The following is a 20,771-nucleotide window of genomic DNA, read 5'->3' as shown; positions in this document are numbered from 1 at the left end:
CGTGGAAGAGTTGATCCTGACCCATCTCCAGCCCCGGGGGCTGAGTAAGCTTTTTGCGGTGGAGCGTGCTCACCGGGTCCCCGGGGGCAGACCTAAGACTGGTGCCCCGCCGCGGCCTCTCATTGCCCGGATTTTTAATTTCCGGGACAGAGATGCTATCCTCCAGACCTCCAGACAACAGGGACCGGTCAAGCTTGACAACATGGAGGTACATTTCTACCCAGACTTTACCCCGGCGGTCCAGAAGCAGCGGCAGAGCTTTCTTGGTGTTAAACGTCGCCTAAGGGACCTGAACCTCAAGTACTCAATGCTCTTTCCAGCTAAGCTGAGGGTAGAGGTGGATGGTCGCACGCACTTCTTCGACCGGCCCGAGGCGGCTGGGGACTGGCTGGACACTCTGCCTGGAGATCGGGGCCGGGGGGGCGGGGGGGGCGCGGCTGGCGAGGAGGGCCCGCCGGAGCAGAATTGAGGGGTGACTGCATAGGCCTTGCTCTGGACGTTGTTCCTTCACCATTTATTGATTGTGTATTTTCCCCTCCTATGGAGGTCGTGCGGGGTCTGTTGGGGGCTTCCCTCCTCCTCTGGGGGACTAGTTAGTATTTTAGCTATGGGGCGACAGGCACACTGCACTTTGGGGGGGCTGTCTGGGCTCATGCAGGGGTGCAGGGAGGGGGGAGTTTTGTTGGGACCGGGGGGTGGGGGGGGTGTGTTGTTCGTTAGCACCGCAGGGCAAACCCGCTACTATGTTGTTGTTTTTAGGATGCTCGATGGGGGACGACCGATTGTTTCGACGCATGATGGGGGGTAGGGATTTGGCTGTGTTGTCATGGAATGTTAACGGCCTGGGGGATAGGATTAAGCGTGGTGTGGTCCTGCAGTACTTAAAACGTATTTCACCAGATGTTGTCTTCCTGCAGGAGACGCACCTTATAGGTAACTCCTTTCATGCAATGAACCGGCGGGGATATCGTTTGGCGGCCCATTCTGGCTTCACCTCGGGCTCGCGGGGGGTGGGTATTATGATCAAGAACTCGCTCCCGTTGGAGATTGATGAGGTGCGCCATGATGAGAGGGGACGTTACGCGGTTCTGGTGGGAAGAATGGAGGGTAGAGTGTTTATCTTTATATCAGTGTACGTCCCGCCTGGGTTACAAGCCACCACATTTGCGGACCTGGGGCGCCTCCTTCTGGACCTTCCGAGTGGCCTGCTGGTGGTTGGAGGGGATTTTAATGCGGTAGCCTCTGGGTCTATGGATCGCCATCCCCCTAGGGACCTCCCCCGGGCACAGGCGTGGCTGCCCGGCCTTCTGGATACGCTGGGCCTGGTGGATTGCTGGCGATTAAAGCATCCTGTATTGCGACAGTACACCTTCCACTCGGGTGCCCATGGTAGCCTCTCGCGGCTTGATTACATCCTTGTCCCGGCGGCCCACGCAGGGAGGGTGGGGGAGGTGCGCCATCTGGCGCGGGGTATCTCAGACCACTCCCCATTGTTGTTGCATCTCGATGTCTTCCCGAGGGGGGATGGCAGGGTGGCCCCAATCAATGCATGGTATTTGCGCGACCCCACCATTCGTGCTAATTTGATCAAATCCCTACAGCGATATTTCGATGAGAATGTGGGGTCGGTCTCTTCGGCCATCTCCCTGTGGGAGGCTTTCAAGGTAGTCCTTAGAGGGGAGGCCCTCTCCTTTATCTCCCATGCCCGGCGGCGCGAGCGGGAGGAGGTGACCCGGGTAGAGGCCGAGATTGCAGAACTGGAGGGTGACCTGGGAAGCGGGGTAACAGACGACAAGTTGCATGTTCTACACCTAAAGCAGGCGGCCTATCGGGCCCTCGTCACGGAGGCGGCCAGGGGCCTCAGTAGAGAGCAGCAGGGGCGATTGTATGATGTGGGTGATAAGGCTGGCAAATTGATTGCGTGGTTGGATAAGAGGGAGAGAGCGAGCCGTGTGGTGCCTTTGATTGAGAGTGTTGATGGTGCGTGTGTCACTGAGCCGGAAGCCATTGTCTCCTGCTTCGCGGATTATTTCCGCGAAGTCTACTCCCCGGTTTCCCCCTGCTCGGAGGCAGACTCCCATGCCCTGCTTCGGGACATCGCACTGCCCTCCCTAACGGTGGAGGACAGGGATTCGCTGGACGCCCCTCCCACCTCGGACGAAATTGCCTTGGCTATTCGCTCGGTTGCATCCGGCAAGGCCATGGGCCCCAATGGTATTCCCATCGAGCTCTACAAGCTACGCCCGGATGTGTTGGCGCCCCACCTGCGCGGGATGTTCCTGGCGGCCCACTCGCGGGGTTCCCTCCCGCCGGACCAGCGTCTAGCCACAATTGTGGTGATCCACAAGGAGGGGAGGCCCCGTGAACGGGTCACATCCTATAGGCCGATTTCGCTTTTGAACGCGGAGCCCAAAATCCTCGCCAAGGTGTTGGCCAACAGGTTGGTTGGCGTGGTGGGCGATTTGGTCCACCAAGACCAATCTGGCTTTATACCGCACCGCAACACGGCGCTCAATCTGCGGCGCTTGCACGGGGTGCTCGCGCGTCTCCCATTTGTGCGGGAGCCGGCCATCTTGGCGTCCTTGGACGCCACCATGGCGTTTGATACGCTTGAATGGCCATACATCTGGGCGATGCTGGCAAAATTCGGGTTTGGCCCGGGTTTCATTAGCTGGGTCAAATTGCTATATTCGGGCCCATTGGCGCAGGTGGTAGTGAATGGGCGAGTCTCGGCCCCATTCGCGCTGGGGAGGGGTACGCGACAGGGCTGCCCCCTGTCGCCTCTCCTGTTTGCCCTGGCGCCCCTGGCGGAGTGGCTGCGGTGGCACCCTTCTATCCGTGGTCTCCGCTGGACCCCCGAGCATGAGGACCGTGTGTCCCTCTATGCTGACGATATCCTTCTGTATCTCGCCTCCCCGCGTAAATCACTGATCGTCCTGGTTGATGTTTTGCGTTCATTCGGTCGCAACTCAGGCCTGGTCATCAACTGGGCGAAATCCTGTGTATATGTGCTTTCCGGGGAGGCTCCGGCCTTACCACGGGACTGTCCGATCCAGATTGCCTCCCAAGGTTTTCGGTACCTGGGTATCTATATCACTCTTGACCCGGAGACCCGCTATGAGCGGAATTTGTTACCCCCCCTCCGGCGTTTGAGGGAGGACGTGGTGCGCTGGCGGCGTCTGCCGCTCTCGCCGCTCGGCCGAGCGGCCTTGTTTAAAATGATGTCCCTGCCACGCTTCCTCTACGCCCTCCAGAATACTATGGACTTGGTCCCGGCACGCTATTTCCGTGAGGTGGAGGGCCTCCAGCGGCGCCTGTTCTGGGACGGGAGGCCGCGCATTGCTCTGGCTAAATTGACGCTCCCGTGGTACGATGGGGGGGTCGCCCTCCCTGACATTAAACGGTATTACTGGGCCTCCCAACTAGCTGCAATTAATCATGGCCTTTACGGGCCCGCCTTGAACCCGGCATTTGAGATGGATAAGATGCTCCTGCCCGGTGGCGATTACAATCGAGCGCTCTACGCGGGCGCGCCCGACTCCCGTTTGACGGGACCGACGCGTGTCATGGTGCGTGTCTGGCACGCGGCTAATGCAGCTATGGGGTGGAAGGACCGTTTGACCCGGGCGTCACCGCTGTATGCGTCTGAGAGGTTGGGCTCCCTGTGGACGTCGAAGGGCTTCGAGAAGTGGGACACGATCGGAATCAGCACGGTGGGAGATCTCTGGACGAGGGGGGGATTCAAAACTTTTGAGACGCTGCAGGCGGAGTTCCAGCTGCAGGGCAGTGAGTACTTTCGGTACCTACAGGTCCGCCATGCGCTGGGCTCCGTCTTCCCGGATGTCGCATCCATTCCGGAGTCTTCCCCCCTGGAGGACAGAGTCCTAGATGGCCATGTCCCGGACAGCACGATCTCCCTCATATATAAAAAACTGATCAACGATAGATCGTGCCTGCTGACTAATCTCCGCGAGGCTTGGGTTGCCGACGGGCTGGAGCTGGACGATGAGGATTGGATTTCCGCGGTGGCCTCTCCGAAAGAGGTGGCCATCCCGGCTCGCCTTCGTTTCGTCCAGCTCAAGATCCTTCACCGGGTTTACGTGACGGGGCCAAGGCTTCTGCGTATGGGTTTTGCTGGTGACGGAATGTGTAAGCGTGGCTGTGGTGCGTTGGCGACTTTCATGCATATACTGTGGGAGTGCCCGAAGGTGGAGAGATTCTGGCGTGGTGTGCATGAGGTCCTGCGTGTGGTGACGCGTGTTGCGCTGCTGCCTGAAGCGAGGAGATGCTTGCTGAATGTATGGGAACCGAATGACTATTCGGTCCCGCAGACGCGGTGGGTGACTCTGGGATACATGATAGCCAAGCGCGACATTGCTCAATTGTGGGGATCCCAGAGGCCCCCTGCGGTGTCGGCCTGGAAAGAGCATATGGATTGGTGTATGTTTCGTGAAAAGGTGGTGTATGTGGCGAGAGGTAAGCCTGGGGCGTGGGTGAAACTCTGGGGCCCCTGGAACGCCTACCGCGGGGGTATTTGTGAGCCACCACTGCTACCGGCTGCCTCGCCTGCTCCGTCTCCCTAGACGGCCCCCTCCCTCAGCCGCGGGCGCGCGGTCCCCCAGTCCCTGATCTATTCCCATTCCCCTCTCCAGAGTTCTGCTGTTGGTTTGGATCCCCCACTTATGGAGCACGTGCTGTTATTTTGGATCGCGGGTTGCCTTGCGGGTGTGGTTTTTTGGTGTTGTTTTGTTTTAAGAAAAGGGAACCGTACTGTGGGCTTGGAGCTGTGTGGCCTGCACCATTGATTACTCCTGTTTCACTGCTCTGCACTGACTAGAGACGTTTACTGTATGTGTGCAATATGTTTTTTGTCATTCTAGCGGCCGGCCGGATGGTTGTAGGCCCATACCTGTAACTTTTACGAACTGCAATAAACGGTTTCAAAAAAAAAAAAAAAAAAAAAAAAAAAATATTGCATTAGTGTTACAGTCCTGTTCCGTATATTGTCCTTTGGGGTGGAGGTCATCATTGCTTATTTTTAAACAATACTTTTTAAAGTTCAGTCTGAATAAAGCCATAACTCAGAAAAAAAGTCTGGACTTTAAAATGTTGTGTACAGTAATCAGCAAAAGCATGTGTTAAAGGTTTTGTGAACCATAACCTTTTAATATCTATGAGTTTCTTATTTATTCAAGATCAAATTAGTGCTCACATTTGCAACAGAAATAAAGTAACAGACAAGTTCCAATCAAGAATTAAATGGAAAGGAAACTTACATTTTTATTCTCTTCAAAGGCTGCTTCTCTTTTTTCTCTCCGAGCGTGCAAGCTAATAATAGCTGCAAAGGATTGTATTTTATCAAATCCGGTTCCTGTAATGGTAATCTCTCTCCCACCGCTACAGAAAAGGAAAAGTATTTATGTATTAACACACTAGTTGCCAGTTCTGTCTGAGTACAATTTTAAGCCTGTACTTCGCTTTCTGGATTTAGTCACTGTTTGACCCTTGGCAATCTCTCCTCCAAGAACCTGTAGAAAGCATCTATTCCAAATCACTGTTTAGCTCATTACAAGTGCCATTATAATCAGGACTTTAGATCATGGTGCCCAAAGATTTGCCCTGAATGAGGTCTTCCACAATCAATTTTACATTACCATGAAAACTTAATAGAGTTGGTTAGTGGAACCTTAGGACACCTAGTAGTCAATTCTGTAAGCAAGAGAAAGCATGTGCATGCTTTTAAAACATTTGAATTCCTACTCTCTAATACAAAGAAAAACAACTTTGTAGCAGCCACCCACACCTGCCTTCCCTTCCATTCCGAGTCATGGGGCTGTCTGTAATATTAAACTGGCTTGTGCGCCTGCATTCTAACATTCTAGAAAGTGTTATAATTACTCTAACTTGATGGCTTCTCTAATGCATGGACCTCGGTCTCTAGATTTCAGAAATGTATAGGGTTGGTAGAGTTCCTTTAATGTTGGCTCACCCCAGGCCAAATTGTTGCCACTATTCCCAAATGAAAGAGAGGAAATTGGGTATGTTAAGGTAAAGTGTTGACATTCACCTGACATTCTATGTAAAAAAAAAACATACTAGGATCCAGGGAAGCCACAACACCCTTGCTTCTCCCGGGGTTCTAGTTTTTAGACCTGTCCAGGCTTGGTAGGATACCTGGGTGCAGAGTGACTCAAAGCCCCAATAAACGTATCTCTCATTTTAATGCTATGTGTACAGCATGCAACTCACTCGGGAGAGTATCCTGGCACCCATTAAAAATTAAGAGGAAATTGGGATTTATTTTGTTGGCAGGAGTGAGAGAATGACCATCTAGGGCATGGTGGCAGCTCGATGCCTTTTCGGCCCAACCATCAGACATTTTCTCACAAAAATAGTGCCTGGTTTCTAGTGGTGCTACTGCCCCCATGGGGAAAGCAGAATTAAGGTACAAAATGTGCCCACCTTGGTCGGAAGACATGGGGGCTGAAAGTGGGAGAAAAGAAAGGCTATTATGCTCCTTGGTGAGGGTTGGACAGGGAGAATCTGCTTTTCAAAAATCTTTGGTGTTGTGTGTGGATCTTTACTTGGGGATTGCCCTTCAAAGCAGGGATCCGCTGGGGAGAGTTACCAATGGAAAGAAAATCTCCCTTTTCTAAAAGTAACCCCCCATTGTTAACAGGGTTTGAGGCCCGAGCAGTGCAGAGTGAAGAAAAGAGGTGGGCTTCTTTTTTTTTTATTAGCATTTTTCCAATACAAAGGAAATACATCCAGTATTAAAACATACAAATAACAAACAGGCCGTGATACAACAACATCTATCTTCCAGTTCAGCATCATTAGAACAGTTCCTAAAAAAAAGGTAGAAACACTTAGTCTATGATGCAGTTGCAATGCATAATCAAGTGACTGGATACATTTGTAGATAGTTAATCAAGTATTGCCAATAATCTCTAGGCTTCGACCCACTGGGAAGCTCTTCCTCATACGTTTTCAAAGTATCTTTACAATACGTTAAATCATGAATCCATTGCTTAATTGTGGGAACCTGTCTACTGTTCCAACATAACGATACTCTTCTTTTGGCCAGAAGTATTGCAATTACACAAAATTTACACTTATTGGCTCGCAGCACAGGCATAAGCCCCAGTAGGCAGGTACGAACCGTACATTCAATATCAATTCCCACCATGGAGTCTACCATCTGCGTGACCTTCATCCAGTACTCCGCCACTGCATCACAGGACCATGCCAGATGGATGAAATCCGCCATGTCCGCTCTACAGCGACAGCATCGGGAGTCAGTTCTCAAGCCATACTTATAAAGTCGAGCCGGAGTATAATAGGTCTGATGCAGATATTTATAATGCAACATACGTAGATTGCCATTCGGCGTTAATAACCCTGTCAAGGAACAAGCCACAGCCCATTCTTCCATCGTCAGCGGGTCGGCTAATGCACTGTTTCATTTCTCCAGTGATTTATTTGTATTGCCCGCTATGTCCACCTGCAATTTAACATATAATTTCGACACTAATCTCGTGGCAGTGGGAGTAGTAACCAAAAATTGTAAAGCAAACAATTGCTGCGGTTCCGCCGGAAAAGAGGGGGTATAACTTCTTTAGGGCACTGTGCAGCCTAGGATACGTAAATTGGAATAACAACGTTTGATTGCTGATAAATGTAAGCTCATCCAGCGTTTGAAATGCCCCATTGCTAAATAGATCCCCCATGGTGGTAATGCCCACTTGCCGTAGTAGACCCATACCCACTTTCTCGTGTGTAACCGACAGCTCCGGATGACAATGTATCGGTAGTGCAGGAGCATACAATGGCAGCTTATGCACTTTTTTGCCCATTGCGCGCCACGCACTGTTCGTCGTGTCTATAGTGTTTATATCATGATTGTGTAGCGGAGCCCTAGTGTGTGTTATAATAGCACTTAAGGGGATCGGTAACGCATCTCCCTCCTCAATTGCAACATGCGTGAGATACGGAATAGGGCGATACCAACAATGTGCATATTGCGCTTGCGTGCATAAATAATATAGCAAGAAATCCGGCACTTTGAACCCTCCCTGTGAATAAGGCAGCGTCAGAGCTCTCAGCTCAATCCTGGCCTGCTTACCCGCCCAAATTAGACGAAGGACCATTGCTGATATTCTACGAAAAACGACAGTTGGAAGCCTAATCGGTATATTATTAAACAGATACAATAGTTTAGGTAAGATGACCATCTTCACAATGGCCAGTCTGTCAGCCAGTGATAGCGGTAGCTGGATCCACCTCTCTATTTTTTCCTCCAGCGCCCCAATTGCCCTTCCATAATTAGTACGAATAACAAGTTCCGGGTCACGGTGATACCAAACTCCTAAATATTTTACCGGCTCTGTTTGCCACTCAATTGGATATTCCAAAGGGTGTGGGTGAGTAGTGTCTGTCAGCGGTATAATTACCGATTTGGCCCAATTAATTTTAATGCCTGATTGTAGTTCAAACTTGATATATTCCCTCAGCAATGGATTAAGATTATTCTCAGGATCCCGAACATATAGCATCATATCATCTGCGTATAATGATATATGCAGAGGCCTCTGCGGAAACTGTAGCGCTGAATAATGATGCCCTTGCCGAATTTTACATGCCAATGGCTCCAGTGCTAGCGCAAATAATAAGGGAGACATCGGGCAGCCCTGCCTTGTTCCCCTTGCTATAGTTATAGGCTCAGATATATATCTATTAACTCTGATTCGCGCCGTTGGCGCAGTATACAGTAGTTGTATCCATTGCAAAAACATATGTGGAAAACCCACTCTTCGCAGCACAGTGTGTAGATAGGGCCATTCTAGTGAATCAAATGCTTTGGCAGCATCCAAGAGTATCGCAGCGGCTTTAGTCATAGGAGTCAGGTAATGCGAAAATGCAAAAAGCGTTCTGGTGTTATGTGCTGTAGATCTGGTGGGTATAAAGCCTGATTGATCCGGCAATACTAACCTGGTCATTAACGGCTGCATTCTATTGGCTAGAAGCTTTGCAAGGATCTTTACGTCGACATTAATGAGGGACAATGGCCTATACGAATCACAGTACTCGGGATCTTTGTTGGGTATCAACAGTGCAATTATAAGAGCTTCCCTCAATGTGGGCGTCCGGATCAGCCTGTCATGAGCGTCTCCATACATCTCGACCAAATGAGGCGCCAATTGATCAATGAACGCTTTATAAAACTCACAGGTAAACCCATCGGGGCCTGGTGCTTTCCCATTTGGCAGGGATTTGACCACCTCAGTGACCTCTTCCACTGTGACAGGCGCCGACAAGTAATCCCTCTGCGCGTCGGACAGCCACGCTATCACTACATCCTCCAAATATTCCATTATCTCATCCGCTGCTGCCTTGGGTTACGAAGCATACAATTCTCCGTACACACGCATAAATTCCCAGAGTATATCCTGCGCCCCATACTGCAAGTCCCCCTTACCATCCCAAACCGCCCTGACAATCTGCGGTGCCCGTCCAGTGCAGATTTTAGCCGCCAAGTTTTTACTCGATCTACCACTCTCACCATATGCTCTGGCAACCTGACGTTTAGTTATATACTTAAGCTCATCTTCTGCATATGTTTGGTATTCAGATAGGATAGTTCTGATGTCGCTTAGTGTTTTGGTGTTTTGTGTACGCTCATATTTGCGCTCCAGTTCGCGTAGTTTTCCTTCACGCACAGCTAGATGCTGACGTATATCTTTAAGTATGCCCGCGCTAGTTCCTATGCAAATACCCAGAATTGTAGCTTTAAAAGCTTCCCACAACAGACCAGGATCATCCGCAGTGGGCGTGTTTAACTCAAAGTATTCCTTAATAGCTTTGCTTATGGCAGTTGAATACAGTGAGTCTGACAACGCTGTCGCATTAAACCTCCAACTAAACAGGGGCGGCACGTAGTTTTGCAAATCTAAAGTTAGAAAGACTGGGTTATGGTCAGACAGTGTCCTGGGTAAATGCCTCACTGACCTCGTCCACAGCATTATATCATCAGATCCCAACCAATAATCAATATGGGACCAACTGTTATGGACAGCTGACGTATGCGTTGCCTCCCTACCCTCAGGATTTCTTATCCTCCATATATCAGCAAGACGCCTATCAATCAATATCTTTTAGCTTTCCCAAAGCCCTTTTGTGAGGTTCAGCCGTGGTATCCGACCTATCTAAACCGTCTTGCAGCTCTATATTAAAGTCACCCCCCCCAAATCAACGGGATATCTGACAAATTGCTAATTGCGCTCCACAGTGTGTGATAAAAGTCAGGATCATCCACATTCGGACCATAAGTGTTAAGCAACACCAGTCTTTGCCCCCGCAGCCTACCCGTTATAAGAACGAACCGCCCCACATCATCCGTTAATGTAGTATCAACATCAAATTGCAACCCCTTTTTAATCAGGATAATGACCCCTCTAGAATAAGATGAATAGGACGAGCTATGTACTGTCTCCGCCCACCTACGTCCAATAGACCTGGTCGAAGTGGGTGTAAGGTGTGTCTCTTGCAGAAGTGAAATATCTATGTGCTGTCGATCCAGATACGCAAATATGTGTTTAGTTTTTTGGGGGTTATTAAGCCCTCTCACATTCCAAGACAATAAATGTAACTGTTTATTGCGTGGCTGTACCTCAGTCATCATGTACCCATGTCTTCCATGCTGTAATGTTGGATTGCATGCAACTGATACCTCTCTCTATTCCCAGGAATGAACCATCAACAGTATGCAACTTTATGTACCTATGGATATCCGCGATGTTTCTCATGCACCACAGCCTACTAAACAGTCCCCAACCCCGCCCCTTCCACCCCCCACCCACTTCAGCAACCCAACTATGCCAAAGACAGTTCCCAATGAAAAAAGACAACATAACCTTACTTGGTGTGGGGATCACCCGCGCAGGGCACACAACTCTATCCAATCAAATGGACGTAGTCAGGTATTCAATTGTGATACAAGCTAATCAATACTTTTCAACAATTAGGTCAGAACAGCAACCTTTCCTCGGCTTACATATCGTTTCCCTCCACATAAGTATAGTTTGGCCGTCGTATCTCCATCCCCCCCAGGCATCACCCCATAGTGCCCATCCTGGGGCTCTCTATACCAAGGAGCGTGAGACCAGCAGTAAGGCTTCCCCAAGTTCTGCACTGTCTGTTTTATTAAGTTCAGCAGGGGCCGCCAATAATGCCAATCCTTTGGTTTGTAGCAGCTAGTTACACACAGCAGAAGCAGGACCACAACAGTGCACATATAAACTGGGTCACCTATCTAACATTCCATAGCTCCTGCATCCTTAGCTTCTGCATCATTAATAGAAACAGGAGAGTCACCAATAGTTCGGAACATAGGGGAAATATGAACTGTCTGGGTTGTTAAGCTGTGGAGAGGTGTGGCTCACTGGTTAGAGGCGGCAGACCCGTAAGCAGAGGACGGCCCGGGACCAGGGTTCGATTCCCGACGCGGCAGGGTTGTGGACCAGGGTCAGCGGGCTCGATAATTCTCGCCTCGGTGCCTACTCCAGTCAGGGACCACACTCGGCAACTCTGGGCATTAGCTTGCCTCATCTTCACAACGGCCCCCCCAGACCGCCGGGGATGCTTGGTCGCACCTTAGAGATACCCATTAGGGACCATCTCTCAGGGTGAGCCAGGACGGGTTCCCCAGCGGTCGAAGCGCGGAGATACTCCTCCTTGAGTCGATTCTAGCGCTATATAAACCCACAATTAAATTAAATTAATTAAATTTGTGACAGTTATCCGCCTTCTCTAGGTCTGCGCCCTGCTTCTGGATTGGATTCAATCCCCACGGGTATCAGGAGTTGACGCACCCCCCCCAGTGTAGACACCACTTACATCAGTCCATACCTCCAGTGTCACATGAATTACCTTCCCCTATACGAGTTTTCAATCTGAGTCTCTGCTCTGCTCCACATGCTTTTGCTCCTTACGCCTATTATTGATCTTCTTGATAAAATCTTGCGCTGCTTTCGGCGTCTGAAGAAGCGTAGCGCGGCCCTCATATGTCACCTTCAGGCGCGCTGGATACAGCATAGCGTATTCAATCCCCATGTCCCGCAGCTTCTTTTTTGCCGGATTGAATTCTTTTCGCGCTAGCTGCACTGTCACAGTGAAGTCCGTGTAAAATTCCAATGCAATACCCTGATAGTTGATCAGCCGTTTTTCACGAGCCATTCGTAGTACGACATCGCGGTTTCAATTCATGACCCGGGCCATTATGGGTCTTGGAGGCATGCCAGGCTTTGGTCTTGGGGCCAGGGATCTGTGGGCACGCTCCACCAGGAAGATGGTGGAGAGGTTCTCCGCCCCAAACACGCTCCGGACCAGCTCTTCAACATACGTTTCCATTGGGGTTATGTATGTTGATTCTGGAACTCCCGCAATTCGTATGTTGTTGCGTCTCGACCTCGCCTCTAAATCGTCTGCCTTGTTTTTGATTACATCCAACAATCTCTCCATTTCTGTACATTTTTGAGTCGTTGCACGCGATTCATCTTCCACCGCAGCAATGCGGGTTTCAGCATCCACCAGCGGCTCACCGTGCCCATCCAGCTTAGCAGATATGTTGTCTACCCGCAGAGTAATGGAGTCCAGTTTCCCATGGATATCCTGTAGGCTCTGTTGAATGGCCTGCAGAGCTCCCTCCATACCTGCCGGCGCCTCCGGCGTAGCGCCAGTCTCAGCGTCAGAAAGTGCCACCGCACCCCTCGTGGTCTTTTGCGCCTCAAAAGGAAGTTTAGACTGCACTCGGTCCGGCTTGCCCATTGTCACACACTGGTACTCCACCGTGCGAGGTGTCGCAACCACCTTGACCGTCGCCCTGAAGGGTGGCACCGTGCCAGTCGCCGCCACCGCAGAGCCGCCTGGCACGGGTTCTCCCTCTCTCCAGCAACAACACACCCCACGTAGTAATGTAGGCAATCCGGCACGTCTCAGGCAATGGTATTTCTCGCTTCAGCCAGTGCAGCCATCCACAACACTAGAGCCAGACAGAGAGCGTGCCCATCAATCCCATCACCTCACTTCGCCATTCTTCGCCTCTTTAGCACCACTTTTCAGCAACAGTAGATGCGTGCTTCAGCAGTTAAGGGATTTGGCAGCATTACCAAAATATAGCCCACACCATTACACGTAGCGCCATCGCTCCGATTATTGTCACCAACAGCGCGGCTTGCGATCCACTCAGACCTCCGTTTGTCAGCGTCGGCTAATTGCATGGCATCCATAGGTGACTCAGTGCCCACTTGCATTCACCTCATAAGTTGTGCCCCTCACCATGGGCGCCCCGCAGGTTCATCGCTACAGAGTGGTGCCAGCAAAGCTCGCCCAGATCCCAGCAAGGCACATGTTCCCAGCAGTGCAGAGTAAACTTGGGGCACCTCAAAGGCAGGGCCGGTCCACCCCCGGCCGCGCTTTTCCTCCACCGTTAGTAGCGGCCGCCATTTTGTGCCAGTGTCAGATTCCTCACCGCCGAGCAGCCTCGCTCTTACCGTGCAACTCCCGGAGCTCTCCTCAACAACGCAGCATGAGCGCAAACCACAGCTGCACGGCGCCACCACAGTGTCAGCACCTTGCCACGCTATTCCGACCTCGTATTTTCTTCTTTGCGGTCCGTTTTGATGCCCGCAAATCGCTCTTCCCACTAGATCATTGTCCTGACTGGCGGAGCTGTCTTAGCAGGCAGCCATTCCGCAGTACGCCCTCTAGCGCCCCAGCGAGGTGGGCTGCTTTTACTTTAACTTTGAATAGAGTGCCATGTGAGCATATAAGTATTAAAAAACAAAGCCTTGGGTGCAGAGGAAGCTCTTTCTCAGGAGCATGAAGTGGGTGTCTGGAAAGCACCAGAGAGTTACCTTCACCTGGGTACGGGGACGTGATGCACCTAAACTGTGGGTGTAGCATTCTCTGCACATAAGGGGTTTACAAATAATGATATCAGAATAGTTCTCAAAATATAAGTAGACATCAAACAAAAGGAACTTTCTATAGTGCCATTGTTGGGTCATTAATTGGGATGCAGGACTGGATGAAGGGAACTTATTTTCTCTACAATGGAATAGCCCCTTCAAAAAAGATCTGTTGAATTGAAAGGTGGAGAAGACACAGACGTTTCCTTTACTACCTTATCTAAGAACTCCAAAAAGAAGAGCAGCAAGAAAAATTGCTAGCTTTCAGTTAGATGCATAAGTCCAATTTGAGGTCCATATAGTAAATCTGATGTTGAGTAATTCATGAAAGTGGATCTTACAGGTACACCTGAATGCCATGTAGAACACAAATATGCTGTGGAGGGTACTCAGTGGCAAGCTGGCCCTTTCAAAAAAGCATCAGTAATTTAGGGCTATGCATGGCAGTCTTTACTGCCACTCCATTATGGTAAGGGTTAGGTGTGACCGGGCTATACAGTACCAAATATGGAAGTTACTCTTATTGGAAAAAGGCACATTTTGTAATAATGTTAGAGCTCTGACATTATATAGCACCCTGGCAATATTCTTAAGTGCCGGTGGGGAGTCTAAAACTTCTGGCCTGTGGTCACAGTTTTGGGATGGTCTCCAAATTCAACTTTCCTGTTATTCAAGAGACCCATTAGTCCGGACCTTGGCAGATCAAGAACGTTAAAGCTCTGCCTAGTGCCCTTCACATACTTTACCAATGAGTTTCTTCTCACATGGTCCTGTATGGATTCATTATCCAAAATGGTCTTCCAGCTACGCACTCTTTTAACTACTTCTACTAAAGCACACTGCCAACTGGATGATTATGTTGTTGGTAGACTTTAGTTTGAGACTAGTCTTTCGAACAGACAGACTGATAATTAATACCAGGTAAGTCACCATATTTAACAGTGGGCCTAGGTGGTTATTCTAAGTGAGCCAATAATAAAGGTGAAAGATTCTTAAATTGTTTACTCCGCTGTTCAGACATTGAATTCAATATACAACTACAATTTAGGCCACAAAAAGCTTTTATTACCTGACAAAACTCTTGTCCGGCATGAAACTTTCAATAGTAGGGTTCCCTCTATAGGAAAATATTTCAAATTCTTTGACGGTATCACTTCCATACAGTAGTTTCAGCTTGACATCCTCTGCCTTGTGGGATGGTCCCGTGACGCAAATGATGTCATCTTCAAACACAGTGCTGTAAAATGAGAAAGAAAACAATTTCTTCATAGTTTGCATGCAAATGTACATTCTACTTATAAAAATGCACACTGTACTTATTCTGAAGAACCTACTTATTTCAGGACAAACTGCTGATAAAACAGACTTTGGGCATGGAAATCATCTTCAATATACAGTTGTTCACTAAGGGTCCTCAAACTTTCACCTACTAGACTCTGAAGTGGGATGGCCTTATGATTTAAATATTCGCCTCTTTGTAGCCATTGTTCGGTGAGCTTCTGACTTGTGCGTGGAGTGCTGAAAGTTGTAGTTGACATTCACGGCTCACTGGGAGAGTCTTTTGGAACACATAACCTCTAGCTGAAAGGCTGCAAGGTTCCACCTCTAACCTACCAACTGCCAAATATGCTACGGAAATGCTGCCAATCAGATTGAGGTATCCGGACATCTTCTCCCACCAAGTGCTCAGTCTGGCTGTGCTGTCCTCCTAATCTTTCACATGGCTTTGAGTGGAGGAAGGCTGGTGTTGGCACGCACCAGCTTAGAGGTGGTAGTTCGTCTGTCTCTACACAAGGATCAGTGAACCCCAATGGATTCCATGAGCTCTGGGGATAGTGAGATTGCTTGTCACCCTGTTATTTTATGGCTATCCTGAAAATTGATTACCTTCCCTGTGGTGCACAAGCAGTCCTTGGTGAAAGGTGAATTCCGGGATTCCCATCCTTGTGCAATGGAACACAGCAAACAAACTGTTGTAACCATGGATGTCCGTAGAACACTTTCCACTATCTATCTTGTGGTGCACATACACCTGATAGCAACTTCTATCTCACAAAGGAATGAGGAGCATACTATGGTGGATCCCTCTACCGAGAAACTATGTCAAGTTAGACTTCCAGTTTAATGGGTGTAGCTAGAGCTTGGGTCTCCAACACAAATCTTCCCACCCAACCAGGATGATTGGAGTCTTGTCCATCAGGGGCCTGTAAAATTGTCTGCAATCCATCTCTGGATTCCAATTAAACATTCTCTCAAGTGTTCCATTGTCTTGGAAAACCCCCGATTAGATTTCAGCTTGGTATCCTCAAGTACAAAAACGTCTAAAAGCAGATCAAGAATCAATCAATCAAGCAGTACTTGTACAGCGTGGCTGATCACCCAGGGGGTATCCAGGTGCTGTGCGGCAGGTATCAGTCAAAGAGCCGGGTCTTGAGTCCCTCCCTGAAGGTAGTCAGTGAGGGTGCAGTGCGGAGGTGGAGGGGGGTGCGTTCCAGGCTTCAGCGGAGAGGTAGGAGAAGGAGGGGCTGCAACGGATACGCAATGTCTGAGCGAGGGCGAGGTGTGCTGAGTGGAGGATTTCTGGTAGGTTTGTCTTGATTGTGGGGGGCTATATAGGCATGGGTCAGGAGCATGAAATGGCATCCATTCAGGACGGGGAGCCAGAGGTGGTCTTTTAGGTGGTGGGTGATGTGTATCCTCTTGAGTAGGCTGAGTATCAGTCTGGCAGCTGCGTTCTGGATTGAGTCTTTCCATGAGTTCCGGGATGGTGTCGGTATACAGTGCATTGCCATAGTCAAGCCTGCTGTTGATGAGGGCCTGCGTCTGTTTTCCTTGTGCTGATGGGGAACCAACTGAAGATTTTGCAGAGCATCAGGATCATGTGGAAGCAGGTTGAGGAGACCGCGTTGATCTGACGTTTCAGGGATGAGCCTTGGGTACTCTGCAGATGGTGTGTGTGGGTTGCGAGGTGAAGGGAGGGAGGCAAACTCTCTGGGTGTGTCCCATGAGAAAGGATGCCGTCAATCTGAGCGCATCAGATTGTGAAAGGCTAATGTAAAGATGAAATACGATAGACAGCTGACCTAGTCAGAACTCCCCATGTAGCTGGAACCTTGACAGAGTGAAATCAAGGAGCGAGACCAACTCAGTCTGATCTTAAAATAAAAAAAATTAAAAGTTGCCGGTTCACCCTCAGCCCTCGTGGTACTGAGCTTATCTAAAATCACCACTAAGATTGATTCAGTGCTGTACTTAGCATGAATACTGGCCCTGAAGTTGTTTAGGAGCTCTAAGGAATCAAGATAGCTGGCAAGCTCTGGGAGGCATTTTCCCACATTTTTGCTAACGCAGGCAGTACAGAGATCGCATTTAGATCTTCAAATCTTCTGGGATGAGTTCAAGTTTTTTAGCAAGGGGTGTGTTCACCCATTTCTTACATACATAAGGAACAACTGAATGACGTAAAAGTGGCATAAAGGCTCCTTGGTACCCAATTTGAGCTGCAGCAATGCCCGCTGCCTGGAGAGTATGAAATAACACATTAAGGTTGTGATATCTGCTCCAATTGCTTTTGCAACAATTTATACTGATGGTTTATTTTGTATCATGGTTCAGGGGAGAATGTGTTGGTGGTGGGAGGAGACAAGGTGGAGGATATATTAAAAAAAAAAAAAAAGTGGAACAGTATTCAGAAGTACCAGGGGATAAGAAGCTCCCAACACATTTTTGGTTGCAGGTCACAAGAAAAACGCATGCCGCCTGCAACAGGTTAACACTATCTGCAGAAATTGTTGGGAAGGTGTCATTGCTGTGAACAGAGGTAAGCTCAGAATTTTCACCATGGCATGACAGTCTAGAATGTTCACACTGAATGCTGACAATCAGGGTCCCAGCACAATCCTTGCAGTGGTAAGTAAGCCCTAGAGTACTTGTCACTGGCTCCAGCATCAGCATGGCCTGTGGCCCATCACAGCAGTAGGCCAGGCTAGCAGTAATAGTAATGGAACAAACTTACATTAGTTTGACAGGCACACAGTTTACCAAGTACAGCAACACAAGCACGCCCTAGTCCAGAACCATCCCAAACTCTAAACAGAGGCGACGGGCAGGCCAGGAAGTTCCATGTGAAATGGTTTGAACCAGTGTGACACAGGAAGCAGGCACACATGTGATATAAGATAGCTTAAAACCTTTCAAAGTCACTAATCGAAAACCACAAGTGCATGCTTTTTCCAATGGTGTAATTTCAGTGGTTTATGGCCCTCCTAGTTTGAGATCAAACTGGTAATACCTGCCAAAAACAGGAAACAGCAAATGTGAGCATACCCAGGCACAAACTCCTCAGTGGCAGAGTTTGAAAGTTTGCTGGCTCAGCAGTGTAAGGCTCTCACCTATTTGCTGGTATAGGAATCCAGCAGTGTGAACTTCCTCCAATAATGCCTTCTCAGTCTGTTAGGATGACAGTGCCAGGCTCCATAGTCCTATAGTAGGTGAAGTATACTGTCTGGGGAGAGAGCATAACCTTTTGTCCTCTGTTACAGCGATGGCAAGGGTCAGACAGTTTCTCACTAACTTGTAGCGCGTCCCTGTCAACAGGACTAGTATGGGGAGGTTAAGTGACCTGAAGAAAATGCAGACTACTATAGAAAAAAATGTGATGTCCGACTAAGGGGCACATGAAGTCGGGGCCATATTAACAAATATTGGCAAAGACCTGCCACTGGAGTGGACTCCATTTGAGGCGGCTGTGCACGTGATCATGCAAATGATGCCACTCATAGTGCAAAAAAGCCAATGTATGAGGTGGGCTTTCCCACTGCCCCCTTGGATGCAGTGGTGGGCAGAAGTAAAGCATGAATACACCTAAACAGATATATATATATATATATATATATATATATATCGTTCACCAAATTTCCCTTGGGAATAACGCACTCCACAGACTTCGTATCCTTCAGTCCTTTATTTAAAAACGCTGGCAGACCGGTTTCGGCAACAATCCTTCATCAATGCCTCATGCGTGTGAAGTCACAATGCCCCCATTTAAATATCTTGGCGCGCTTCCTCATTGCTTGTGGAAGTCAATGTGAGTGATGATGGACCATGAAAACGACAGTTTTACGTATCCAACAAGTCCGCCATGTCAGTATGGACAAAGTCAATTAGCCTCTGAGTGAGAATCCTTGTCCATGTATTGTGATGAACTCACTCACCAACCTGGGGGCGACTGAAGAAAGTTCCTCGCCCTGCCGAACTCCACTTATTTACGGGGTGTCATAGCAGGTTCCTGTTTGGTAACTGGAGTCCTTCGCTTGTAGTAAGTGACGGCTCAGTACCGGCGACTGGAACCTCGTTAAAAAGTGATGGCGGTTCTGGAAGCTCACATAACATTCTACCACCAAATCCCACTTGCTCCCGAACAACTTGCGAGCGGGTGTTGTTTATCGTGATAAACGACACCCGCTCGCAAGTTGTTCGGGAGCAAGTGGGATTTGGTGGTAGAATATATATATATATATATATATATATATATATATATATATATATATATATATATATATATATATATATATATATATATATTCACTGAAAAAACCATAGGTTTCACACATGTTATAGTTAGCTGTACATTTTACTCGTAAAAAACCAATGAAAATCCACGTTATAGTTAGATCAGGTAACTATAACTTGCGCGACCGCCACTCTATCACAAGGATGATGTCATCAGTAATGTCATGAGTGATGCCACTGACCATGTCATGAGTGATGTATTATGTGACGTCATCAGCAGTGGATTGCGGGCGCGCAAGTTATAGTTACCTGATCTAACTATAACGTGGAATTTCATTGGTTTTTTTATGAGTAAAATGTACAGCTAACTATAACATGTGTGAAACCTATGGTTTTTTCAGTGAATTTGCAAGGTTTTTTAAATGCTAATTCCTAACTATAACGTGTGTGAAACCTATGGTTTTTTCAGTGAATTTGTACGGTTTTTTAAATGCTAAGTTATGTATTTATTTTTAATTTTTGCGCGCACCGAGCGCCTACGTGGCGCATTTCGTACCGTGCACGCCTCGCCATTTTTTACAAAATATCAATTGTTTTTTTCTCTCTTGGGGGTCCTTAGATTTATATATTAAATGTGATTGTTAATTCTTTTTTATTTTTTTATTTTTTTTACCGTACGCGTACGGTAAGCTTACCGTACGCGCACCCCGCGATTTTTTTTTTTTAATTATTACATTCATTTTTCATACTTTTTGGTCCTTCGTGAACCCCCTGACGAACGCTAGGGGGTCTGCAACTCTCTTCATGGCCCCCTTTTCGTGTTATCAACCTTTTTTTCTCAGTGCGAGAGACAGAAAATGGCGGCCGATACTTCCTGGTTTCGACCGATGTTAATGTTTACTTTGATCTAACAACCAATCAGAAACGCGCTCGCGCACGGCACCGTACGCGTACGGTAAGCTTACCGTAAGCGCACGGTAAGCGCACGGAGCGCTGCCACAGATATATATATTGACTTAAATGCTATTTTCTCAGGAACTACTGAACAGATTTACACCAGACCTACAAAAGGCACTTCCTTGACCTTATGGCTACCTCTCTGCCAAATTACAAGTAATTCTGTTCAGCCGTTCGGGCTGTAGCTGTGTCTAAAGGTCCTATGGAAAAATGCATGGGGAAAACGCGTTTTGGGACCCCCCTTTTTTCTCAGCCCCCGCTTCACGAATCCCCCCGAGACTTTCAGGGTAGGAGCGGAGCGTAGCGCCCCATTAGTTTTGAAAATTTCGCGACGAT

At 48.5% G+C, this 20,771-nt stretch overlaps 1 protein-coding gene across 6 annotated transcripts in view; it reads right to left on the bottom strand.

Moving 5' to 3' along the window:
• Positions 1-20,771, bottom strand: part of PLXNB2 (plexin B2) — a 774,339-nt gene that overhangs the window by 113,423 nt on the left and 640,145 nt on the right. For all 6 annotated transcript variants that reach the window (XM_085653971.1, XM_085653975.1, XM_085653972.1 and 3 more), the window contains 2 exons: positions 15,037-15,204; positions 5,277-5,397 (listed from right to left, as the gene is read on the bottom strand). In XM_085653971.1, coding sequence (XP_085510097.1) covers positions 5,277-5,397; positions 15,037-15,204 — 289 coding nt within the window. The remainder of the gene's footprint in view (positions 1-5,276; positions 5,398-15,036; positions 15,205-20,771) is intronic.

Source organism: Triturus cristatus, chromosome 4_1 (assembly GCF_964204655.1).
Source record: "Triturus cristatus chromosome 4_1, aTriCri1.1, whole genome shotgun sequence".
Taxonomy (NCBI): domain Eukaryota; kingdom Metazoa; phylum Chordata; class Amphibia; order Caudata; family Salamandridae; genus Triturus; species Triturus cristatus.
Note: the sequence above shows the minus strand (reverse complement) of the source record. Positions and strands in the feature narration are given on the sequence as shown.